General features: G+C 46.0%; 1 protein-coding gene and 1 pseudogene across 2 annotated transcripts in view; both read left to right on the top strand.

Moving 5' to 3' along the window:
- The window catches only part of gtdc1 (glycosyltransferase-like domain containing 1), a 55,086-nt gene extending 28,407 nt beyond the window's left edge, over positions 1-26,679 (top strand). Inside the window, exons 11-13 of one of the 2 annotated variants that reach the window (XM_034693743.1) lie at positions 25,593-25,699; positions 25,866-25,955; positions 26,650-26,679. In XM_034693743.1, the coding sequence (XP_034549634.1) occupies positions 25,593-25,699; positions 25,866-25,878 (120 nt within the window). In that variant the 3' untranslated portion in view covers positions 25,879-25,955; positions 26,650-26,679. Of the gene's footprint in view, positions 1-25,590; positions 25,700-25,865; positions 25,956-26,649 lie in introns of those variants that run through there. The other variant, XM_034693745.1, reaches the window with a different exon arrangement.
- Positions 26,680-26,995: 316 nt separating this feature from the next.
- The window catches only part of LOC117820290, a 186,938-nt pseudogene continuing 186,660 nt past the window's right edge, over positions 26,996-27,273 (top strand).

The raw sequence follows: 27,273 nt of genomic DNA, 5'->3' as shown, positions 1-27,273 counted from the left end.
CCTGTCATCCCCTCTCGCCTCTGTCCTTGTCTCCTCTCCTCTTGTCTCCTCTCTCCTCCTCTCCCCTCTCCTTGTCTCCTCTCCTCCTCTCCCCATACCTCCTCTCATCTACTCATCTTCTCCTCACCTCCTCTCCTCTGTCCTTGTCTCCTCTCCTCTCCCCTCCTCTCATCTCCTAGTCTCCTCTCTTCTCCTCTCCTCTCCTCTCTTCTCTCCTTGTCTCCCATCTCCTTCTCTCCTCTCCTCTCTCCTTCTCTCCTCTCCTCTCTCCTCTCACCTCCTCTCTCCTCTCTTTGTCTCCTCTCCTTGTCTCCTCTCTCCTCATGTGAACACTCAGCAAGTCTGAGCTCAGGTAACAGGACTCATGGTTTCTCTCTTACCCTCTGTCAGGGTTGGCGTTTGGGTCGCCCGAGGTGTCTTTCGCTCTGCAGATGATGACCCCCCCCCCCCCCCCACACACACACACACACACACACACACACACATTAAAGGTGGTGTAATTAGCTTCACGTTAGCGCAGAGTTCAGTTTGCGTGCCTCGTGTGTTAGCAACACACTGACATGTTTAACTCAACATGACTCTAAGTCCTCACGACAGTCTCATCTGACACACACACATATACACACACACACCCCTCTTCTGTTGAGATTAGGTGAACCCTGCTGAAATGGTTTCAGACGCCTCTCTTGGTTGGTGGCGCCACATGGAGGCGTGTGATTGGAGGAATAATAAAGATGGTTTCTGTAATTACAGAGCGAGTTATCAGAGACGCTGCAGACTTAAATGGACGCACAGACGATGAAAGTGTTTCTGATTCAAACTGATGTTGAACACAGGAAAGATTCCCCACACAACGTTCTGATAACAGTTAAAGAGTTTAAAGTCCTAATAATCACCATGACCACGATAAAACTTCAGTCTGAGGACCACGGACTCTCTGCTGATAAGAATAATAAGTCTGTTTCCTCCTGACCCTGACCCTGAAGACTCTGAGACGTCACGCTACACGGACGTGACTTCAGTGTAGAATTCATCCTGCAGTATATTCATACATGTGTACTTTTATTCATTAATAACTATATTTATTTCTATTTTGTTATTTATATATATTTATGTTTATTTATATATATTTATACATTTGTATTTATTTATAGGTATTTATATTTATTTATATTTAAAGTTATTTATTTATATTTGTTTATAGTTATTTATTTTTATTTATAGTTATTTATATTGATTTATAGTTGTTTATACCTATCCATATTTATATATTTATTGTATTTATTTGTATTTATTTATAGTTATATCGGTATATTTATCTTTTGGATCAGGATTGTATATTGATTTGTTGAGTCTTGTTTCAGGCTCTGCTCTGGCTGCTCTGAGTCTGTGTTGTGATATCAGTGAAGGCCACAAACACTCACTCACACACACACACACACACACACACACACACACACACAGCTGCAGCTCACATGTTTAGTTTACATGAAGCCGTGTGCTTCAGCTGCAGTCTCTCTGACTGATCTGATCCTGCCGTCTTCAGAAGAGACTCAGGGATTGACGATGTATTGATCATGTACTGATCGTGTATTGATCATACATTGATCATCAACGTGCTTGGGTTAGATGTGTACACAGAGTCCTGCAGCTCGTGTTCAGACTCTGTCCTCTAGATTTTTCGGGTTCTGGCCCGCTCTGGCAGAGTTGCTGTGTTATTTGCTGGATCCAGCTTTAGGTCTCAGAGATCCCCCCCCTCCCCCAGGCCTCAGAGGAGCAGCGTTCAGAGGATTTCTAAAAGTGCTGCGGCTCGAGTCTGGCAGGGAGCAGAAACCAGAGCGAGTCTGGCAGAGAGCGGGACCCAGAGTCCTGGAGGACTGTGGTTCTGAAGGTGGAACTGAACCCTGCATTTATCTCCGTTTAGAACAATGTGGGTGTTTCCCTCCGTCCTCGAGGACGCTCCGCAGGAAGGTGTGGCGAGGAGCTGAGGCTTGGCTGCAGACCAGAGGGGGGGTTCTGCTCTCTGTGGATCCAGTCCTGGAACAGGACCGAAGCAGTGCGGAGCAGGGCGGCGCTCCAAGCTGTCAGCGAGGCGGAGGAGGGGAGGAGGGGGAGGACGAGGGAGGACAAGGGGAGGACTGGGGCCTCACAGAACAAAACTGATCCTGTAGCTTTTTATGAAGCAGCCATGAGAGCTGCAGACATGATCACATGTTCACATGATCAGGGATCATTGATCAGTGCAGAGCTGCCGGACTGACCCCAGGTCACAGTCTGATGCAGAGAGCGTACAGGAGAAGTGGGTGGGGCACCGTGACGTTGATCATTGATTTGTTTGGAGAGGTGGAGCTTCAGGGGAGTGAACTTTTACAAAATGCTAAGATAGCAGCTAAGGAAAGCTTTAGCCAGGTTAGCAAGTAACATCTTGATCCGCATCAAATGAAGACTGTAAACCTTTTTTTCTAACTTTATTACCAAAGATATTAAAATTACAAGTTTATCCCAAATAAGAGCGGGACCATAGACTGTATAAATATGGACGTAGTATTTGTGACATCACCCATCTGTTCCTGAGAGCTGTTTGGAAGCCAATCGATGGCGGCAGCCATATTGGAAATGCGGAACTCAACCAGGCGGAGTATGATGTAGTGTGAGCCTCCTAGCCAACAGCTACGTGTTCCCCTCCTGGGAGTCACGTCAGTCATGTCCTTTTTTGGGCAAAAACTCGTAATCTTAATATCTTCTGAACCGACGCTTTACAAAAAAATCACCCCCCGTACAGTGTGTGCTGATAGAGAGATTAGCTAAGTAGAGCCAAGCCGTTTTTTGAACCAGGCTGTAAACATGTTTATTAATGCTGCAAAGACAAATATCGTCTTTTTCCTTTCATGTCTATGTGGTTTCCGATGTTTCTGCAGCCAGCCTCAAGCGGATTTTCGATGTATTGCAGTTTATAACACTTCCGCATGGGCTTCATTGTTTGAGACCGGAGGTTGCCGCTTGGGCGTGACTGACTTGATTGACAGACAGAAACACTGTAGCTGTTGGCTAGGAGGCTAAAGAATATGATGTTTCTGATATACGATCAGAGGAGTCGCCCCATGCTGGACGTTAGAGTGAACGCAGGTTTAAGATGTTTATGTTCCGGACCTCAAACCAAGTGGCAACCTCTGGTCTAAAAATAAAAGTCCAATGCAGAAGTGCTAAAAACTGCAGTTCATCGAGGATCCGCTTTAGGCTGGCTGCAGAAACACTAGAAACCACATACACACCAATTAAAAAAAGACGATCTTTACAGCAATTTCAAAGATATTTAGATTACGAGTCTTCCAATGGGGGCACAGCTGACTTGATTGACAGGCGGGAACACTGTAGCTGTTGGCGAGGAGGCTCAAAGCCCGCCTCTTTAGGTCACAATTGCTCGACAGCAGCAATATGGCTGCCGACGACAATTGACCTCAAGTCTATGCTTCAAACAGAGGCATCACCTTTATGTTAGAACATGGTGACCCTCAGCCTGACGTTTTTTCATATTTCACTTCATTATTAATAACAGTTTAAGTTTAATAAATAGAAATGACTCTGCTGTCGTCCTTCAGCTGGACTAAAGTAAACACAATCAATACAGTCATCAATTACCTCTGACTGATCGTCAGTTAATGCTTCAACATGAGATCAATCACACACATACTCTCCCACACACAGCAGTGTCTTGGCTCATCTCATGTCTGTGATGATGGAGGGAACTGAACATTGGGTTCAAACAGATCTTATATTTTACAGAGCCTCGTTTGATTTCTGCTTCCTTCTCTGACGTTCTAAGGTAATGTTTATAGTATTAACAGGGTTTTTGTGTTGTTACAGTATTTGGTACAGGTGACTGCGGTGTCGAGGAAATGCTGTCAAGAGAGGAGGGAACACTGTTCATCTCAGAATAGTATGTGTTCTGCTTTCGAGGTTCTTATAGTAGAGTGGTGGTGGTGGTGGTGGCTCTGCAACAGGAAGGATGTGGCAACGATTCCTCCTGTATGTTGCTCCGTTAGACTCAATGATGTAGGAACGGGGCTCCTTGCTGATTTTCCTCACAATCCCAGGCTGGTTGTATCCTTTTGGGGACTGCATTTTGACAACTTGGCCTTGTGACAGGGGACTAAGGGGTCGGTTTGAGGCGTCGTAGTAGCGTTTAAAAGTGAACCTCTTGTTGAAAAGCTGAGCAGTGATCTGCTGGGCAGGCTCTATGGTGGGCTCCAACAGTTTGGTGCTTACAGGAACACCTGCACGTGTCTGACGTGACATCAGGCGTTCAGCTGGTGAGCCAAGTGTTTGGTCACAGGAGATGTTTCTCATGTTGAGAAGATTGAGGAACACATCGGATCCATCTCTGTGAGATCATTCCATCAGTTGTTTAGCACTTCACACAGCTATTTCTGCGAGTCCGTCCCACTGTGGACACTCTGGGCTGCTTGTTGTGTGTTTTAAGTTCCACTGCTTTGCGAAACTTGCAAACTGCTGACTGGTGTACTGCCTAGCATTATCAGAAAGCAGAATGTGGGGTGTGCCATGTACTGAGAAATGTCTTTGTGATCACAGCAGATGACGTCAGGTCACGAAGGTAGTTTTCAAACCATCCTGAGTAGGAATCAACCAGAACTTGGTAACCTTTTCTGTTCCAATCAAAAATGTCTGTAGCAACTGTTGACCAGTGAAGGTTTGGAACCGGATGAAACGGTTCCTTTTGTTGATGAGGTCTGGTGCTGTTACATACAGCGCGTGAAAGCAACTCGTCTGTGATGTCTTTTGACATAGTTGGCCAAAATATGATGCTTCTGGCTCTGCGTTTGGTTGCTTCAACACCGGGGTGACCTTTGTGCACAATACTTATGTATTCTCTGTGCAGGGACTGGGGTATCACAGGTTTATATCCTTTCATGACAAAACTGTTTTCTACAGTCAGTTCATCTCTGTAGGGGAAAAAGGGACGCACAGCAGGCTGGAGCTGGCTCTCTCTGGAGGGCCATCCTCGATGAATGACTGTGGTGGGGGTCATTAGCACCTAGTCCTCTTCTGTGTGCTTCCTGAGTTCCTCCAGGCGAGCTGTGGAGATGTAACTCACTGACACGACTTCGAAAGCGTCATTTTCAGTTGGACTTTGGGGGACTTTTGTGGTTGGAGCTCTTGAGAGTGTGTCTGCCAAATACATGAGTTTACCTTTCTTGTAGATCAAGGTGATGTCATAGCTCTGCAAACGTAACATCATCCTCTGGAGACGGGCCGGTGCAGAGTGAATGGGCTTCTTTAAGATGGTTACCAAAGGTTGGTGGTCTGTCTCCACTGTTATGGGTTTACCATAAACATCGTCCTTAAACTGTGTGCAGGCAAACACAACAGCTAACAGCTCCTTCTTGATTTGTTCATATCAAGTCTCTGTGTAGGTAAGGGTTCGTGATGCAAAAGCAACAGGTTTGCCATTTTGCAAACATGCGGCTCCAAGTCCGTAACATGAGGCGTCGCATGTTAGTGTGACTGGCTGCTTGACATCATAATATGACAGTACTGGTGGGCTTGCTAGACATGACTTGAGGATGTCAAAAGCCTCCTGATGCTGTTGAAACCAGCACCAAAGGTGTCTCTGTGAGTTAGCTTTCGAAGTCGTGCTACGATGTCACTGAAGTTGGGGATGAACTTGCCAAGGTAGTTCACCATTCCTAAAAAATGTTGTAACATTGTGACATCTGTAGGGACTGGCATGTCAGTTTTTGCAGCAGTCTTAGCTGGGTCAGCTTTAAAGCCTCCACTTGTAAAGATGTGACCCACATAGCCAACGTGATCCAAGTGAAACTTACACTTTGATTCAGTCTGAGTTTGATTTCTCTTGCTCGTTCAAGCACTTTCTTTAAGTTGGCATCATGCTCAGCTACATCACGGCCTCCGATGATGATGTCATCGACGATCACTGAACATGGATAGCCAGCAAACAGCTGCTCCATGGAACGCTGGAACACTTTGCTTGTAGAGTTTATGCCATAGGGCATGCGAAGAAACCTGTAGCGTCCGAAGGGTGTGCTGAATGTTGTTAGCATTGAAGATTTCTTGTCAAGTGGTATTTGCCAAAAAGAGTTTTTGGCGTCTACAACAGAAAAGGCAGTCGCACCTGCTATCTGTGCTGCAACTTCTTCCACACTGCGCATGGGATGGTGTGGTCTTTCCAGTGCTGTGTTGAGATCTTTCAAGTTGATGCACAGTCTTATCTCTTCTTTGTCTTTTTGTGTGCTGCTACCATGGATGAAACCCAATCTGTAGGATCTGAGACTGGTGTTATGACACCTACATTTTGCATGTGATCGAGTTCAGCTTTACCTTTTCTTAGGTGGACCATGGGCTGAATGCTGGGATCTAAAGTCATGAAGTACATGACAGGTTGTTCTCCAAGCTCGTCGCTAAACAGGTCACTGAACTGTGTGATGATCTGCTTTGAAAAGTCTGCGTCAGTGTCCACGTTGAGCTGGTGCACATCTTGACTCACTGTTACGATTCCCATGTTGACACAAGCACAAAATCCTATCAGCGCTTGCACTTCTCTGTCCACTATGAAGTAGGGTAAAGCCTCAGGTCCACAGGATGCGTTACGTTACGGCTGCGCTGCGCACTGCACAGCCGATACATTCCCATTCTAGTCAATGCTCTAGGGTCCACAGGGCGCGTGGCGTTACGTTACGGCTCCGTCTCGAGAGCGTGTTCCCACGCCGCTCCGCCAGAGATACGCCTTAAGTCTATTTTCGATGCAGCCCGCGCCCAGCATGCGCCAGTATGCACAGAAAAGAATGACCTGGACAGGAAGTCAGGCACGAGGATCGCATGCAACATCCACCAATCTCAAAATAAAACATCATATACGGACTCCGGACCGTTTAAAGATCGTTAAGATCAGAAATACTCATCGATTATGGATGTAAGCTACAAACAGCCACATATCTGTGATCCAGGTCGCTTACAACAGGACTTTAAGATGATATCTGTGTCAGAAGGTAACAGCACAACAAAATAGAGCCGAATTATTCATATTAAACTCCTCTAAACCTGCAAAAACGAAACTTAACAGTTCTGCAGCATACTCAGTGATGATTAAAGCACAAAAGTAATGGAATACTCTCCAAATGAGCAGAAATTCAACCACAGAAAGGCTCTGTGACCTGTTGTTTGTATGTGGTTCTCTCTATGCTGGACCCAGTTGATCCTGCCTGCTCTGCGCTGCGCTACGCTCTCAACTCGCGTCCTGTGGACTAGGGTGGACGAGCCCACGGAGGGAGCAAACACGCTGCGCAGCCGTAACATGGCGCACACGCATCCTGTGGACTTCCCGGGTAAGGCATGGCGCTGCTCCTAAAGCTGCAGGACAACGTGACAATGCCTTTGTTTTCAATCTCACTGCCTCCATAAGCAATGAGGTTTCTGGCTTTCTCTTGTTTTACAGGTTGCTTCCCACAAGCCACTTTGTTAAATGTCTTTTGTGACATCACATTGCATTTTGCACCTGTGTCTACTTTCATCTCGATGGGCTTGTTGTTGTTGTTGATCTTGAATGTTACAAATCCTCCATTTTTATCCTCCCTTTGAGGATGTATGCTATCAACGTGCTTGTTGATATCAACACCATCCAGATAAAATGTGTCTCCTCTGCATGTAGCAGGCTCCTGTATTACTACTTCATGCACTAAGTGTCTAGCAGTCTTTTTGTTATAGCTGTATTGGCCGCATGGTTTAGACTTGAAGCATTTCTTGTAGTGGTTTAGCTTCTTGCAATTATGACACAGTTGTCCGAATGCTGGACACTTTTCCCGCTTAGCTGCGTGGCTGCTACCACAATTGCAGCTAGTGATAGTCTGTGGCTGGAAGTGTGGCTGTGATTTGGGCTGATGCTTTCTGTGTGAAACTGGCTTTATGCTCAACGTTAGTAGCTTGTGTGGCTAATGTCTTGCTGCTTTCCTCTGTCATTTTGTGAATGTGGCAGACAGAAATGGCTTTGATCAGAGTCAGGTCACTGTCTCTCAAAAGTGTCTTTCTCAATGAGTCATTGGTAATGCCACAGACGATTCGGTCACAGCTTAGCTCATCAGTCAAATCTCCAAAATGGCAATTTTAAGCCTTTATCTTCAGGTCACTGATACATGACTCAATAGATCTCACCTTGTCTCTGATTTCTTGAATGAAACCTGTGCCTCTCCATCGTTTTGTTGTTTTAGGGGTTGCAGATTTCACTAAATTTATTTTTCAGGCACTCTGGGTCCTCTCTGGACTCTGCAGTACTGAGTATTGCTCCATCATCGCCAGGTGCACGCACTTCAGCTGCGTAGACAAACGAGTGCTCTGGCTCTATGGCTTCCGGTCCTGCTAGATTGAGGAGGATATAAGCTTTTGTCCTTGCAGGCTTGTCAAAGTGTGCAGCAGCAATAAAAATGTCATACTCCCTCTCAAATATCCGCCAATGCTCGCCGACATTTCCGTCAAAGACGAAAGGGTCTGGTCTGCGTAATCCCACAGCCATTACTGCAATGTATCGTAGCTCAGGCTAGCTATAGCTCATTAGCTCAGAAGTCCGGTGGCGGGCTGAGGAGTTACTTACAGGCGAGGAGTTCGTACAGGTTCTGACACCATATAAATAGTTGCTTGGAGGAGCTCTCAATAACATCCAGTGCATGCAGGTTAATAAAAAGGCATATTGAAGTTCTCACTGGTTACTTTATTTAACCATGACCAGGTCAACTCACTGGACGATCATCAGACATGACAAGTAGAACATGAAGTCTGCATCCTGCTGGCACAAACTAGAATAACATACACTCAGTACAGTGGCTCTTGGAGGACGAACAGAATGATCATTAAGTAAATGATCTACAGTCAAGTTCTGAGGAATGTTCAAATGTAAGATTCTAAGGTTAATTTCTAAAGGAAGGTTATATGGTAAGGCTCTATGGTCAGGTTCTAAGTTCATGTTTATAGTAAGGCTCAAAGGTAAGGTTCTAAGGTCAGGTTTATGGTAAGGTTTATGGTAATGTTAAAAGGTCAGGTTTATGGTAAGGTTCAAAGGTATGGTTCTAAGGTCAGGTTTATGGTAAGGTTCTACGGTCAGGTTTATGGTAAGGTTCTAAGGTCAGGTTTATGGTAAGGTTCAAAGGTCAGGTTTATGGTAAGGTTCAAAGGTAAGATTCTATGGTAAGGTTCAAAGGTAAGATTCTAAGGTCAGGTTTATGGTAAGGTTCAAAGTTCAGGTTCTAAGGTGACTTCCTGTTTGTGTTTGTCTTCTTCCTGAAGCACTCTGGGATCTTGTTGTTTTCATTGAGGATTATCAAGCCGAGCTGTTTGATGAGAGGAAGCCTCTTCATGTGTTCCGTGCTGAATGTCTCTGAGGTCACATTCAGGCCGTAGGGAGTCGGGTCGTGGTCTCATGGTGTCGTGGTCTCATGGTGTCGTGGTCTCATGGTGTCGTGGTCTCATGGTGTCGTGGTCTCATGGTGACGTGGTCTCATGGTGTCGTGGTCTCGTCTGGTCCACAACTTGGTTTGTTGTTAATCCGTAGTGATGGCCGACATCTTGTTCAGCCTCGTGTTATTACGAGAGCGGAGCCGGCGTGAATATTCAGCAGCTCATTACACACTGACGAAGATCCTCCCTGACAGCTTCATTATGAAGGATCAGCATCCAAAACCAGATCAACAAAAACCTCTTTAAAACACCCTGAGAGAAAACTCTGCGTCTAACAAGTTCACCTGCAGGAGGATCAAACTGAGACAATGACATGGACAGGTCTGATCAGGATCAGGTCTGTGATGTGATCAGGATCAGGCCTGTGGTCTCCTACAGGTCTGATGTGGTCTCTGGACTCTGAGTCTCTTCACAGGCTGAAGCTCATGATGCTAATTAAGTAGCATGTGATTTTTTTCCTGAGTGCGGCCTGACAGGAGATGTGAGCTGGACCGTGATACCCCCTTACCCGGGAGGCTCTCAGTAATTGGGTCAGGACCACTGACTCCTTCAGGACCAGGGGACTCACCCTGGAGAGGAGGAGGAGGAGTAGGCTGTGATGAAGACAGCGCTCACAGCTGATCTCAGATCATCTCTGAGGTTTAATAGTCTGTCAGCAGATCTTTAATCTGGAGTCAATCAGATGATCACTGATCAGTTCACTGGATCTGATCATTATAAACTTTATTTACAGTAAATTAAAAACAGAATAATTTTTTCGTTCTGATCAGTTAGCAGAGGGCCAGTGATGTTTCCTCCTCCTCTTCATCCTCAGGACAAACACTGTCACTGAAACTCCTCACAGCTGCAGTCTGGTCTTTGGTTTCACTTTCTTAGACTGAGCTGAGCTTGCCATTTGCCCGTTTAGTCATTGTGCTAAGGTAGGCTAACAGTCTCTGACATGAGGGCGGGTTTCACTCTGAAATCTGAGGTGAGTAAATAATCTGTGTTTGATTAGCTTCAGACCATTAAAGAAACAGTACGTCATCCTACAGGTGGACAGAGAGGGTTGCTGGTCACATGACCCCCCTCCTCCTGGTCCAGGTCTTCATGTGCACCCTCTGACCCCCCTCCTTCTTGTCCAGGGTCAGCTCTGACTTTGTGCTGTCGAAGGTTCTCTCAAACGTGGAGCCTGAAATCTGATCTGTGTGTTTGTGGTGAACAGAGGAAAAAATAGAACGTCTAAGTGAAGGTACACACACACACACACACACACACACACACACACACTGCAGCCAGACCCCCACAGACCAACAGAGCCACAACAAAGACCTGCAGACTTCAGAGTTCATCACGATCCAGAGCCTCAGCCAGGACTGAAATAAACCAGCTCACCGAGAACCATAAAAACCCAGACCAGATATGACTCAGAGAGAGGGGAAGACGGGGGGAGAGGGGTAGACAAAGCTTGAACCATCATAAAGTCTTTGAGGTGTCAGCTGATCATGTCTTCTGTTTGTTGCTACATCACTCTTTAAATAACTTTATTCTGTTTCTGCTCTGAAGTATAAAGCATCGTACCGCTTACAGAAAGCTGTTTCCTCCTCCGTTTCTTCTTGTGACTCTAAATGGTTAATCCACAGATTTAAAGTCACTTCAGTCAGACTCTGATGAGTCTGTTAAACACAGCATCTCTGGAAAGTTCTGCCGTCCTCAGACCGTGAGAGAGATCTGATCCCACATCAGAGATAAGAGCTGCGGTCCTCTCAGAGTCATGGAAACACATTTCATCTTCATCTCCCCCCGGGCCCTGAACGCACCACAGAACCAAAAACTAAAGGACATTAAACACAACACATGATCCTCATTTACTGTGGTCAGGCAGAGACAGTGAACGCAGCACGCAGCCAGACCATGCAGAGACAGTGAACGCAGCACGGAGAGAGACCAGGCAGAGACAGTGAACGTAGCACGGAGCCAGACCAGGCAAAGACAGTGAAGGCAGCACAGAGAGAGACCAGGCAGAGACAATGAACACAGCACTAAGAGGGAGACCAGGCAGAGACAGTGAACGTAGCATGAAGAGAGACCAGGCAGAGACAGTGAACGTAGCATGAAGAGAGACCAGGCAGAGACAGTGAACATAGCACGTAGACAGACCAGGCAGACAGTGGATTCAGCACGGAGAGAGACCAGGCACAGAAAGTAAACGCAGCACGGAGCCAAACCAGGCAGACAATGAACACAGCACTGAGAGGGAGACCAGGCAGAGACAGTGAACGCAGCATGAAGAGAGACCAGTCAGAGACAGTGAGCGTAGCACGGAGAGAGAGACCAGTCAGAGACAGTGAACGTAGCACGGAGAGAGAGACCAGCCAGAGACAGTGAACGCAGCACGGAGAGAGACCAGGCAGAGACAGTGAAGGTAGTATGGAGAGAGACTAACCCTACAGAGGAGTTGCATAGCTCTATGCTAACTTGATCTATACATGCAAACCATAGACTGTAAAAAAAATGGACAGCGTTGCTTGGCCTCTTCCTGCTGAGCGGTTCTGAAGCCAAAAAATCCCGCTCCTGGGCGCAGCCATTGTGCAGCCAGAGCCTGTGAAGCCAATGTAACGAGCTCCGCCCTACAGCGTAGCGTCACAAGACGCTGTGTGTCCTTTGAAGTTTCCCTCTACGGCGGCTGTGAATTAAAGGAAACCAGGAAGTAAAACCTCGTTTTTTAAACTCTAATAACTAACGAAAAAGAAACTTTTCAGGAAAAAGAGTCCTTGAATACAAAACAGTCAAATACTAACTACATATCACCACAGCATAAGGATGTGAGAAACATTCGTACAACATGTATTTATTTTTTTAAATGTTTGATTGCTCCCCCATTCAAATGAATGGGGCAGACAGATTTTCTGACCTATACTGCAGCCAGCCACCAGGGGGCAGACGCTTTGCTGAAAGCTTGACCTCCAGCCGAGCGAGCTGAACCTCTGATGATAACTAGGTCTAGAAGCTTGTTCCTGGTCTGAACAACATGAGACAAATTTAGCTAAGCACCTTCAAAGCTAACTCACACCTATAAACAGCGATCAAACCGACTGCAGCTCCTGTTTTCCTATTCAGGCTCCTTTGTGTACTTGTGTGTACTTTGTGTAGTTTTAGCCTGTTTGCGTTACCCTGTTAGCTTCAGCCTGTTAGCGTCAGCCTGTTAGCTGTAACCCTCCCCTGTGTTGCAGCAGTCCTCCTGTGAGGAGGGAAAAAGTAGATGTTGAGATTAGAGCAGAAGTTAATTTTCAGTCTGACTTCCTCCCGATGAGCTCGTCAGTCTTCACCTGCTCCTCCATTAAACTGATTAAACTTTCATTCCTTCTGTCTTCTCTGCCGGAGAACTCCAGACACACAAATTAATCCTCTCAGTGATGTTATTTTATTTTACAGCATCGATCCACCCGAGTCCACGCACTGACGTCACCTTCATCACTTCCTCTTCATCGTCTGTGAGTTTGAACGTGCCGAGGCTAACAGGCCGTTAATATCTGCTCCCTCTTTCTCTGATTAGTTCTTCTGTTTCCCCAAAACCACATCTGCTCCCTCTGAACACACACACACACACACACACACACACACACACACACACACACACACACACACACACACACACATACACACATACACACACAGACCCTCTTTCTCTGTGCTCGGGTAGTTTAGTGAAGGTTCAGAGTGTGGAGGACTCAGAGAGATGAGTTCAGACCTGTTCGTTAAACACAGAGGCTGAGAGTGGCTATGTTTGTGATTTCATCGGCACCAAGCCTCAACCTCCAAGTATTCAACACTGTAGTCCCTAAACCTGCAGTTCCTCCAGTGTCCACGAGAGTGTGTCTCCTGCAGTTCCTCCAGTGTCCACTAGAGTGTTTCTCCTGCAGTGAGTCAGTCTCCATAGAGCCCCATGTTCAAATGTTACAGCAGAAATAAACATGTTTACAGCCTGGTACAAAAACAGTTTGGGTCTCTACAGCTCATTTCTCTCTTCATGACAACTGTACGGCTGAATTTATATACAACTCACCTGTTTACAGCAGGTTAAGGGTTAAAGGGAGGGTTAGGGGGCGTGGCCTCTTTGAGTGACAGGTGGGTGTGTTAGGGTAAATGCCACATGTGGAGTGTGATCAGGTGTTCTGCTGAGTCAGAGGGCTCAGTGGTTCAGGTGAGATCTGGTTCCTGCAGGTGAGGGTCTGAACTCTGTTAGAAACCAACGGTGGAACCTTTAACCTCCCAGACTGAACCCCAGGGCTCCCTCTCTCTCTCTCTCTCTCTCTCTCTCTCTCTCTCTCTCTCTCTCTCTGTCTCTCTCCCTGTCTCTCTCTGTCTCTGGTCTCTGGTCTCTGGTCTCTGGTCTCTGGTCCCTTGTCCCTGGTCTGTGGCGGGGCGGTGGGCGGAGGAACACCTGCTTCCTCTCTGATTGTTTTGCTGTTCCAGCTGAGATAATCTGGGCTCAGCTGATGATCAGTTCACAGGAAAGTTTTCACGACAGCAGAGACGATCAGGATCTCATCAGACGCTTTCACACTTCATCGCAGAGTGCGACTCTCCAATCTTCAAGCAGCAGATTAGAGAGGAATTACAACATAATCTGCAATAATCCAAACAGCACGGACTCTGGAGAGCAGAGTTATTCTGAGGTCTGACAACACTGTCAATCAACACCCGGATTACTGTTCAAATTAGCACGAAAACTTGCTGTTAATTTGTCCTGCAGCGGCCAGATGATTAATCTGAGCGCGCTCAGATCGAACTGATTAAACACTGAATGCATTTCATATTTTTACTCATGCTCGGGCTGCGTCGAAGAACCTCGCTCCCTTAACTCTGACAGGAAGAGGTTATAATCTCTGAGAGAGGAGCAAAGAGACCCTCTCTGCTCCTCTCTCTGTGGTTCATACACTCTCTCTAGGCGTTTTTTCGACTGGAGGTACTTTACTCCTGAACTACGTGCGTTTCGACCGGTGGACCCAGGGTCTAAATTTAGTTCAGGGGAGATTATCCACCCCCTAAAAAGCCCCTGCTAGGGGGGTAGTACTTTTCAAAGGTCCCGGGACTTTCGGGGGGCAGGGCCAGCAATGCTGAACGTGTCTGATTGGTAGATTAACCGCAGTGTTTTATTCCACCCACCATCCACAATAACATCACACACATCTGTTATTCACTTGATTTAAAGCATGATCTAAAACAGCGCGAGCTGAGACCCTTCCATGCTAACAGGCTAACTGTTGCGTTGCTCATAATGATACCTGCCTGTCCATCTGCTTCTATGGTGTCATCTGTGATGAATGGCATTCGTCTTTGTTTTACTGCCCTCTACTGGTTTGGTGCATTTATTTATTTTTTGCTCCATACGTCACTGGCTTGATTTGTATAATTCCCCCGGGACTTCAGCCCGTGGTTGAAACGCAAACAACAATGAGGGCACAGGGACCTTTTAGTTCCGGGCAAAGTAGTTCTGGGGGCTAAAAGACCCCGGAACTCCTGGTTGAAATGCACCATATGTGGTTCAGACTCTATCCTCCTCCTCCTTCTCCTCCTCCTCCTCCTCCTCCCTCTCCTCCTCCTTGTTGTTGTTGTGTCTGCAGCGTTGCGTCCTCCTTCATCATCGTTGGTCTTCGTGGCGTCGCTCTGATAAACACATCGAGCAGCGAGAGAGAGAGCGAGAGAGCGACGTTGTGATGAAAGAGCCCGAGGAGAGGAAATAATGAGTCCACTCCACCAGACCTGCAACACGTCTGAAACCCCGTCCTAGAGCCACCACAGAGTCCTCCTCCAGCAGACCTCACAGGGTCAGAGGTCAGACCTATCAGGGGTCCGGTTGGTCCATGTGGTCCTGATACTTGATCGGGTTCTGATTTTTTCAGAACTGTAGCTGGTTCTAGATCTCATATTTTCCCTCAGGTATTAAAGTCCTGACCCACCTGAGTCAGAGTCCGTCTCCTCTGCCTGGGTCTAACTCAGTATTCTGGACTTTAAAGCTTGCCATCACCTCATAACCCACAATAAAGGATGGTCAGACTGCTCCAGAGGACCAGGTAGAGGTCTGGACCAGACTGAAACTACTCTCAAGGTTATGGAGGTCTCTTTGCTGTAGTTTCTGTACTTGTTGAATCTGGACCTGTAGTTATGGTTGGATCTGGTTCTGGAGTGATGGTTGGACCTGGATCTGGCACAGCAAAGGTCATGGAGGTGGATGCTGGATCTGGACCTGGATCCTGAGCAGTAAAGGCCATGGAAGTGGGTGCTGGATCTGGATCTGGATCTGGATCCTGAGCAGTAAAGATCATGGAGGTGGGTGCTGGATCTGGACCTGGATGCTGAGCAGTAAAGGTCATGGAGGTGGGTGCTGGATCTGGATCAGGGCTGTGTGTTCTGGGCGGTCCTGCGAGGCGTCCTGATCCTCAGGATGTAATCGTCCAAAGCCTCTGACCTGAGCACTTTAATGAAATCCGTCTTAAGCTAACGGTGGCTGATTACTTCCTGTGATTACAGCGGTGAACCAGAGAGTCCAAAACCTCACAGGAGGAGCAGTGACCCACATAGAGTCAGACCGGTCCTCTTCACGTCCTGCTCCTGGTCTCCCTCTTCATCATCCTCGTGTCGTTACCTTTCTGACATCCAATGAGATCCAATCCCGTCTCAGGAGGTTAATCTGCTGCCGAGCGGCTCATCTTCAGAAAGGTATTCAAAGCAGCTTAAAGACTCAGAGAGTGCGGGGTTTACTGACAGACAGTGAACGCCACACTCACCGCTGCAGAGAGGAAGAGGAGGAAGAGGAGGAAGAGGAGGAAGAGTACCTGCTCTCCGTCCTGACGCCACTCTGCTCTTCATCAACGATAAACGAGGAGCCATGAAGATCACAAACATCCTTCAGAGGAAGTTCCTCTGAGGGCAGATATGATGAAACTCCTCCTCCTCCTCTTCCTCTCCTCCTCCTCCTCCTCCTCCTCACCGCTCTCACAGTTTGTTGTAAATTGGAAATAATTAAGAGCGCTGCATTGTTCTCAATGAAGACGAGTAATTCATGTTTAATTTAAGAGGCCATGCAGACGTAGAGAGGCTCAAACGGCCACAGCGCTCTGAGCAGTGAGCGCCGCCTCTTTAAATATTCATGAAGTCAAAATAAGAATCATCGTCCGCTCCGAGAACAAAACTCTCTTATTCTTCTCTCGCTCTGCTCTGTTTATCTCTCTGCACACACACACACACACACACACACACACACACACACACACACACACACACACACACACACACACACACACACACACACACACACACCTGAGCAGACCTGTTCTCAGGTACACTCTGCTTCTCTCCCCTGTGCTTCTCGTACAGGAGGATCAATTCAGACCGTGTTCGGAGTTTCTCAATCACATCCAAACATTGGTCTGATCGTGAGCTCGTGTTTCATTTCTCTGAAGATACGAGAGGAAGGTTTAAAGAATCAGAAACAGTCTGTTTCATTCAGTGTTTCTCGCCTGAAGTGAAGGTTTGTTGTTCTCGCAGTAAAGAGCTCCGACTGTAAGTACTCTGGTAATAAATTGAAAGACGCAGAATCGAACCATTAACTTCCAAATAACTTAACGTATCCATTGCCCCCATCACAGGGACGTGATCAACGCTGACTGAGCCTGCAGACACCAGGCCTGCTATAAGACCTAGTCCTGCTACCAGACCAAGCTCTTACAGGAGGCCTCTGTACCTGAGCATGTGCAGCAGGCCTCTGTATCTGAGCATGTGCAGGAGGCCTCTGGACCTGAACCACAGACTGATGAAGCTGGACCATGATCAGGAGGTAGCTGGATGCCATCCTGCAGGCTGATGAGGTTCAGAGCGTCGGCCTGCTTGACGCCTCAGTAAAACACTGCAGCTGTTAGTGTTTCTATCTGAAGGAGAGAGTGTGTGTGTGTGTGTGTGTGTGTGTGTGTGTGTGTGTGTGTGTGTGTGTGTGTGTGTGTGTGTGTGTGTGTGTGTGTGATCCTCATGGAGCTCAGGACAGAGAGAACACACTCTCACAGTAATCTCTGTCAGGACGCGAAGAGTCCGCATAGCTCCAACTGACGGTCCGTCACTTCTTAACGTCCTCAGATCCTCCAGCTGCTAATTAAAACACGCTGGATTAACGTCCTGCATCTTGACAGAGTGCGCCTGTGGTGTCCGCGTGTCGTTGGCGTGTCGTTGGCGTGTTGAACTGTACCTTTGTCCCTGATGGGATTAGGTCATGTGACCTGCGGCTGTAATGTGGCTGCGGTCGGCAAAGAGAGCTTATCTGTGGTTTTCATTAAGTGAGTGAATAAAGGAGCAGAGTGGGACTTCGTCCCGACTCTAATCTTTAATACATCTTTGATAACGGCAGCTCGGTGATTATGTTTGTGTGACAGCAGCAGAAGAAGAAGCGGCGTGGACTTTAATCATCCACTCAGCTGCTTTCTTTAAGATTTAAGAGGATTTAAAGATGAATCTGAAGTGAACATCCTGATGTTCCTCCACTCTCGTGTTCCTCTGTTGTTCGGCTGATCCCGGGTCAGATCTCAGAGAGCCGCATCACAATAATCCAGTGCTGTGATTGGCTATCACGTCCCACATATGTAACCTTCATCAGCACACACTCTCTGACTGCACCTGATTTATGTTGCTGCTGAATGTTAACCGCTGATTTCTTCTTCTACTGTTTTATTACGTGTCCATGTTTCTTCTTCTACTGTAACACAACTATAAGACAAACCAGGAGCCGTGAGCTTGTTATTCCCACATTAGCTGACTGTCTTTGAATGCACCAGCCTGACCTGCCCTCCCAGAATGCATTGCAACTCTGACCCGCCTGCAGGTAGACTCACTAAACTGAGCCTTCACATCACTGTGTGACAGCGTCGCCGGCAACCGTCCACTGATCTCAGATCAGATCCTGACAGTCAGTCCGAGGCCGCAGGCTGCACTGAGGGATTGTGGGTAACCGACTGTGGGACAGGAAGTGGGCAGCTTTCCCCCCCGAGGCCTCGACCCACTCAGCCGATAAAATGTGCGATTAGTCAAAGGTTCCATGTGACAGACAGAATCACAGTCTTCACGCCACACGGAGAGGAGTTAAAGAGGAAGAGAAGAACCAATCAGAACAAACTTTTATACACAGACACAGGCTCCCCGTGTCTCTGCAGGCTACTTTATATCCATATATAAATAAATAGATATTTTTATATATATATATTTTAATATATATATATGGCAAGCCGTTCAGGAAATAATATATTGAATGAAAGTCTAAATATATTGAATGAAACTTGATATATATGGAATGAAGTCTGAATATATGGAATGAAACTTGATATATATGGTATGAAACTTGATATATATGGAATGAAAGTCTGAATATATTGAATGAAACTCGATATATATGGAATGAAAGTCTGAATATATTGAATGAAACTTGATATATATGGTATGAAACTTGATATATATGGAATGAAAGTCTGAATATATTGAATGAAACTCGATATATATGGAATGAAAGTCTGAATATATTGAATGAAACTTGATATATATGGAATGAAGTCTGAATATATTGAATGAAAGCTTAAATAAGTACTCTGAACACCACTTCTAATCGTATTGTTTTATTGTCATCAAAGAGAACTCATCTTTTATTAATGTCTCTCCGAAAATAACCTTTTGCACTTCTTTTTAGTGTTTCTGAGGGGACACATTTTCCTCTACCTCTGTAACCTGTGGTAATTTGGTCGTACTTTTTCCACTACACTCACTCACTGTCAGATGATGCACACAGGTATGAGCTCCACCTGTTAACATTGAACAGGATGCTACATTATCACAAGTCATAACAAAAGTTAGCTAGCGAGCTAGAGGACTGAACCACCTGAATAAAGAAGGGGCAATATCTTTAGCCTTTGTAGAAGTGTGTATAACCTGTGATATTTAATATTTTCGTATTTTCACTTGTTTACTACCCTCCTAAATGCTTCTGCAGCCCACTGCTTCGTGTTCCTCTCGTCTCTCTGTGCAGACGGTCCGATCATCACTTTTGGATGAAACCAACTTCATAGAGAGGAGGGGTGGGTTCCTTTTTCCTATACGGATTGACTAAACAGCACATGCATTACCCAAGGGGTTGATAACCCCTTCATTAATTAAAATTGCAGTGAAAACATCTCGTGCCTCCCTCATGGTTGCATTATTAAAAGCTACGTCTAACTGGAAAACAGAATCACACCCCTATGATCACACCCCAGAAAGACAAGATGGCGAAGTCCAAACGTGACGTCATTTTTCATTCCATATATATCGAGTTTCATTCCATATATATCAAGTTTCATTCAATATATTCAGACTTCATTCCATATATATCAAGTTTCATTCAATATATTCAGACTTAATTCCATATATATCGAGTTCCATTCAATATATTCAGACTTCATTCCATATATATCGAGTTTCATTCAATATATTCAGACTTCATTCCATATATATCGAGTTTCATTCAATATATATCAAGTTTCATTCAATATATTCAGACTTCATTCCATATATATCGAGTTTCATTCAATATATATCAAGTTTCATTCAATATATTCAGACTTCATTCCATATATATCAAGTTTCATTCAATATATTCAGACTTCATTCCATATATATCGAGTTTCATTCAATATATATCAAGTTTCATTCCATATATATCGAGTTTCATTCAATATATATCAAGTTTCATTCAATATATTCAGACTTCATTCCATATATATCGAGTTTCATTCAATATATATCAAGTTTCATTCAATATATTCAGACTTCATTCCATATATATCGAGTTTCATTCAATATATTCAGACTTCATTCCATATATATCGAGTTTCATTCAATATATATCAAGTTTCATTCAATATATTCAGAATTCATTCCATATATATCGAGTTTCATTCAATATATTCAGACTTCATTCCATATATATCGAGTTTCATTCCATATATATCGAGTTTCATTCCATATATATCAAGTTTCATTCAATATATTCAGACTTCATTCCATATATATCGAGTTTCATTCCATATATTCAGACTTCATTCCATATATATCAAGTTTCATTCCATATATTCAGACTTCATTCCATATATATTAATTTCCTGAACGGCTTGCCATATATATATATACATATGAGGTAATATTCTATGAATAGCGGCTCTGTTAAATAGTCTGTATAAAAAGATGGACCCCAGGTCAGCTCCGATAACTGAAGTCAAAACGTAGAGCTCCCCCTGCTGACCGTTTGCCGTTCTATAAACAGTCCACGTTAAAAACCTGCTGACCTCAGGTAGGTTCAGAGACCACATAAACTCCACCATGTTACGCAAGACTTGAACAAAACAACCAAGCTAACAGGTCTCAGGTTTTTATATACTGCTAACAAACTAATGCTAAGCTATTAGGTCCCAGGTCACAATAATATGCTAACAAATTAATTACAAGCGAACAGATTCCATATCAATACATTAATTGACCGAAGCTAATGCTAACAGCTTGCAGTTCTTTTGGGGAGTAGACCAGCTCCTGCTTTAGCTAACATGTTATGCTATGCAACGTTAACTTCAGATGCTCCTGATGTTTTTTTCTTAAGGCGTTTTTTGACTGGAGGAACTTTACCACGGAACTAGGGACCTTACCCCTGAACTACGTAGGTTGGCCAACGGACCCAGGGCGAAAAAGTGGTTCAGAGGTAGATAATCTCCCCCCTGAAAAGCCCCTGCTAGGGGGTAGTACTTTTCAAAGGTCCCAGGGCTTTTGGGGGACAGGGCCTGCAAGGGTGAACGTGTCTGATTGGTAGATTAACCGCAGTGTTTTTTTTCCGCCCGTCGTCCACAATAACATCACACACATCTGTGATTCACTTGATTTCTCTTTCTTTCATTTGTTTTTATTTGTTCTATCTTTTTTGTATGTGTGTGTACTCTTCAAAAGAAGAAGCTGTGATTCACTTGATTTAGCAGCTTTTTAACAGTATACTTCTCTCAGCCCACTGTGAATGTGTCTCTCCCGGTGTTACCGTTTTAAAAGGGACATGTAAACTGAAGAACTTCAGCTGAATGTAACGGTGTTTGAGGAGTTTACACAGCTGTTGAAACACGTCATCAGATAAGTATTTAATGATCGTCTAAAGTCGTTTATGAGGGATGCATCTGGCTGAAAGTCAGCAGTTAACAGGGTCGCTGATTAAACCAAAACACAGGTGATCTTTGCCACGGCTTTTTGAGTTAAAAAGGATTTTAAAACCGTGTTGAAACGTCTTTGCCACTCGTGCTTATCTCCCCTCACGTGTTGATTCAGTGAATCCATCTGTGATGAAATATATCTTAAACAGTGCCAGCTGAGTCTCTTCCATGCTAACAGGCTAACTGTTGTGATACCTGCCTGCCCGTCTGCTTCTTTGGTGTCATCTGTGATGAATGGCATTCGTCTTTGTTTTACTGCCCTCTATTGGCCTGGTGGTGCATTTTCCTTTTTATTTCCTCCATACGTCACTGGCCTGATTTGCACAATCTACCCGGGTCTTCGGCCCGCGGTCGAAGCGCAGACAATGGGGGCACAGGAACCTTCTAGTTCAGGGTTAAGTAGTTCTGGGGGCTGAAAGACCCTGGAACTCTTGGTCGAAATGCACCTTTAGATAGGTACAGAGCTGCTAATGTTAGCTACAGAAAGCATTAGCTGAATAGGTCATTTCTGTATCCTCATGTACCTGAATACTGGACTGAGCTCATGAATGGCTCACTAAGCTCTGATGTTAACTTGGACTTTTCTGCTATAGGTAGCATGCTGTTAGCTGCACATGCTAATGTTAGCAGCATAATTTCACTATGTTTTCACACTGTTTTTTCAAACACACTTCTTTCCCCTAGTGAGCGTTTGTAACCTGACATGAACACAACACGAGGCGTTCAGGGTCATATGTTGAAGAGATCTGCTGTGACGTCTTCTCTTGATGTTTTTGGGCACTTCCTGTGTTTCTGTGATAAAGGCCAAAATCTGTTGATTTCAATTATTCATGGGGTGCGACACGAGAGCGTGCTAATTAGCATCATGTCAGCGTGTGTCAGGCAGCAATTATGTTAATCCCTGTGAGCACTTCAAGTCCATCCTGTCAGCCCGCGCTCAGGGAGGAAACACTGCTGCTGAAGAACGCATCAACATCCTCATTAAGAGCATACACACCAGCAGCCTCCGTCTGTTAGCCTGGAACCGTTAGCCTGGAACCGTTAGCCTGGAACCGTTATCCTCTGTCTGTTAGCGACTGACATTAATCACTGTGAGGTCAGTGATACGTTTACACCAAGCTAAATCATAAGTTCATCTTAGAATATCTGAAACCTGCCCCCTCATGAAGAGTAAGATTAAACTGGTTCAACTTCGTTAGCTTCATTAGCTTCATTAGCCTGACCTGTGTCTGTGTCTGTGTCTCTGAGACCCAACATCAAGACAGGATAAGATCCAGTCCCATCTTACAGACAGGACTCAGTCTGATCTCATCTTAATCCACCATGAGCAGAGCACTTTGCAGCATTTAGCAAGTTACAGTGGCAAGGACAAACTTCCTTTAACAGGCAGAAACCTCCAGCAGGACCAGACTCATGTTAGACACACATCTGCTGAGACCGAGTTGGAGAGAGGGATCGAGGGAGATGAAGAGACAGAGAGAGATAATAGTGGTGAAACAGATAGTAGTAGTTGTAGCAGCTGGAGTCTGGCACGTCCACAGCAGCAGAGATCCAGAGGAACTTATGAGACAAGGGAGCTCAGGGACTCCAGAAAGGTCTATGGTTAGTAACTTCAATGACTGTCTGTGGCCCCTGTCTGGTGTCTGTGGCCCTGGTCTGTGGCCCCTGTCAGGTGTCTGTGGCCCCGGTCTGTGGCACTGTGAACTGGGTTACTCTCTGAGTTTGTATTAAAGCGTTCACTCTAAGAACAACAGATAGATGAAGCTGCTCCTCACCGTGGCTCAGCAGCCAATAAGAGGCCTCGCTGCTCACAGGGGGAACTAATGTGGGAGCTCACGGTTGGAGGAAAGAACCATTAAAGGGCATATTTAAGCACATTTGCAATCCTTAGAAGAAGGTAACGCTATCTGAATTCACCCGGCTTGAAGGAGAGTCTTTAATGTTGTGTCCACGGGACAAACGCACATCAAAGGCAGAGGACGTCCTGACGCCCTAATGAAATACTTCTGGATTAAGGGGGGGAGGTACGGGGGGTGGGGGGGCAGGTGGCCCCCAGACTGTCCTCTCTGGCAGAGCTGCCGGGCACACCGCCTCACTGAGCGCGCTCCAACCGCCGCCTCGCCCCGCGCTCTCCACCCTCCTGATGCAAATTAAATCCAGGCGACGGGGGCCGCTTTGAATCCCTGCAGGAGGGTGATCCTCCCCACCTCCCCCCTCCTCAGCCTCTGCTGCCTCTCTTATCAGCCAGCGCTGGGGGAGAGAGAGGGAGGAAGAGAGAGGGAGAGAGGGAGGGAGAGAGAGAGAGGGAGAGAAGGAGAGAATATTTGTACACAGAGGTGGCTCCCTCCCGGTTGTCTAACCCCCCTTTCTGTAACTCTGGCGGGGGGGGGGGGGTCTGACCACAGATCAGCTCACAGCAGCACATCCAGAGTTCAGAGGAATGAAACCTGTTCACAGATCAGCTGAGAGAGAGGATCATTCTTTACCCCTGTCTCTCTGAAACCGCACCTCGAGTCAGAGAGTGCAGAGAGGAGGTCTGATGATGAAGAGTGCAGAGCGATGAAGACTGCTTAGGTCAAACAAACGTGTAGAGGGTCAGAGTCATCGTCCAGAGAAACTCAACATGACCAGATAAAGACGTTACAAACAAGATGACGTTACAAAATCTGACTTCAAAGAAACATGAAATGAAAGGATCTGGTCTCGGCCTCTACAGAGACGTGGAGCCTTCAGAGGTCTTAAACAGATTCTGGTGCTCTGAGGTTTGGACCCTGAAGATATCTGGGTCAGCGGTGTGAGACTGCAGACTGTCACCTCGTCTCTTTATAAAGACGCATTTAAAGTTGAACTCTGTGTGCCTACCGTTTGACTCAAAGTGCTACTTTTTTCTAGGGTGCATAAACATTACACAGAAGTGACAGCATGGACAAACACACTCTGAGGTCACAGGGTCAGAAGGGTCTGGCTCTGTGGAGAGGTCAGGGAAACCCTCAGTGCTGTGGACTGAGATGAGTCCTTCAGAACGGTGCGTTCAGGACCTGAGGTGCGTTCACTGACATCCTGTGAAAAACTTCCAACAAGCCGTCTGGATGATCTCTGTGGGAAGAGCTCAGGCTGAGTTTCCCAGAGTGGGTCACCGCTCTGGTTCTGGTTCAGGTCCAGATCTGATCCCCGTCTGTGTGTTTCCAGTTTGTGGTGTGAAGGGGTCGGCTGGTGTTGAGGCGGAGCTGATAGATGATGATTATTGTTTATTGATCCATGAAGGTAACAAACGGACGCCATGTTTCCCTTCAGTCCAAGCCCTGCTAACGACCCACATGTTGGTCTTCATTGATCCAGGACCAGACCCGCTCCGTTCTCAGGGACATCAAGACTCTCTCTGATGTTTGAGTTTATTAGAGTCCTCATGAACAAACAAACACGTTTCACCCCCCCCTCTCTCTAGTTTCTCTCTCTCTCTTTCTCTCTCTTCTCTCTCTCTCTCTCTCCCCCTCTAGCTCTCTTTCTCACTCTCTCTCTCTCTTCCTCTCTCTCTCCCCCTCTCTTTACCCCCTCTCCCCCCTTCCCTCCGTCAGCTGGTGTAAAGGTTCTAAATGTAGGCCCTTTAGCTGAGGTTCTTTGTGTGACGGAGCGGTTGCTCGTCTTCCTCCACACTCAGAGATATTTCCCATGAAGCTCTCTGATTGTCTCGGCAGGATGTTTGTGTTTGGTCTGTGGGGGGTCTCTGGTCTCAGATCTATTAATCCAGCTCGTTGCTCCGGGGGGCTCTGGGGTCCGGGCCCCACTGCCTCCACCAGGTAAACATTAGCATAGTAATTAGCCTCTGCTAATTCAGCCAATTAACAGGAAGTTGTTGTTTCCTGTGTGACCTCAGAGGAGCAGCTGATCCTGGACCAGAGCCAGGAGGGGTCTACAAGGATCTGGTTCATGCAGCTGATGGTTCGTGGGGAAGAAGCCTGCTCTCCTCTTCATCAGAGCCCGAGGTGAGCAGGTTTAATTTGGACCCGGTCTGGTCTCTCTGCAGACAGAGGAGTACTGGATGTAACAGGAGAGCAGGGACCAGGTCTTATGTGGACCCTGAGTTTAGACCTATTCCATGTTTCCTCACCATGTGGGCCTGAACTCAAACACTGTTCTGTTTGTACCAAGGGAGGAACTCTGACCCTGAACCAAAACCACCTCAGGGATCTGAGACAAGGACAGCTGGTCTATCTCTACAGCCCATCATCTTCTCTGCAGGTAAAACCAACATCCCGCTCTCATGCACGCTAACGAATCCCAACAGACACAGGTTCAATCTGACCTGAGGGGAAGAACTGCAGAAGAGAGAAATGAGCCAAAGAGACCCAAACTGTTTTGGCACCAGGCTGTAAAACATGTTTATTTCTGCTGTAACATTTAGACATGGGGCTCTATGGGGACTGACTCACTGCAGGCACCACACTCTAGTGGACACTGGAGGAACTGACGGTCCATTAAACCTCCTGTTAGGACTGTGTGATCTCTGGCTCTGAGTGCAGGTCTGTGTTCAGGACCCTGAGCTGTACCTGGGGGCTGCTCCTCTCTGGCTCTGGGTGCAGGTCTTGGTTCAGGACCCGGAGCCGTACCTGGGGGCTACTTCTCTCTGGCTCTGGTTGCAGGTCTTGTGTCAGGACCCTCAGGGGCTGCCTCTACTCTCTGTAAAGTCTGTTTAGCAGCCGCAAACTCTTCAAAGAGTCCGTTCAAACACGTCTCTCCTGTTAGCAGCTTGCAGGAGGAGACTTTTAATGTGATCATAAATATTTACTCTGAGGGCACTCAGAGGGCTGGCAGGTGATTACTGCCTCTTCATCACTTCACAGCAGAGGTAACGAGGAGGAGGAGGAGCGCTCTGCAAGAGCATCATTAGAAACAGCTGACTCTGTGTATGATCTCACTTCACCGTTTTATACAGGTCTAATGAGGCCTGACTGCTGAAGGTAAAAGGAGGAGAAGGAAGAGCAGGAGGAGGAGAGGCGAGGAGGAGGTTTGAGGGACGTTCAGTCGTTAAGAGGAAGTTAGTTGGATTAAATGTGATGTTGTTACAGTTTGATGGTGTTTAATGTAAATGCGCTTGTTGTTCTTTAGATTGTTGTTGTTTTTGGATGTTTTGTTTTTTAGATAACTGTTGATTGATACAGATAGTTGTTTGATGGTGGTGAAGGCTTTTGGATTTTTGTTGTTTGTTGACTCATAGATGGTTGTGTGTTTGTTGTTGTTCTTGTCAGTCGTTTAATGGTTGTTGTTGTTTTGGTTACTGGATGATTGATGAAGGTTGTTTAACATCTGTTTGTGTAATGAATGTTGTGTTTTTGTGTTATTTGTGTTGTTTTGGTTCTTGTGTGGTCATTGGTTGTTGTGTTGTGTGGTTGCTGTTTGTATGTTGTTTGTGTGTGGTTGTTGTTTATGTGTTGTTTGTGTGTGGTTGTTCTTGTTGTTGTTGTATGTTGCTGTTGTTGTGTGTTGTTTGTGTTGTGTTGTGTGTTGTATGTTCTGTGTGTACATTGGTGTAATGGTTGTTGTGTGATGGCTGTGAGCA

The sequence above is a fragment of the Notolabrus celidotus genome, chromosome 10 (genome assembly GCF_009762535.1).
Source record: "Notolabrus celidotus isolate fNotCel1 chromosome 10, fNotCel1.pri, whole genome shotgun sequence".
NCBI lineage: Eukaryota > Metazoa > Chordata > Actinopteri > Labriformes > Labridae > Notolabrus > Notolabrus celidotus.
Note: the sequence above shows the minus strand (reverse complement) of the source record. Positions and strands in the feature narration are given on the sequence as shown.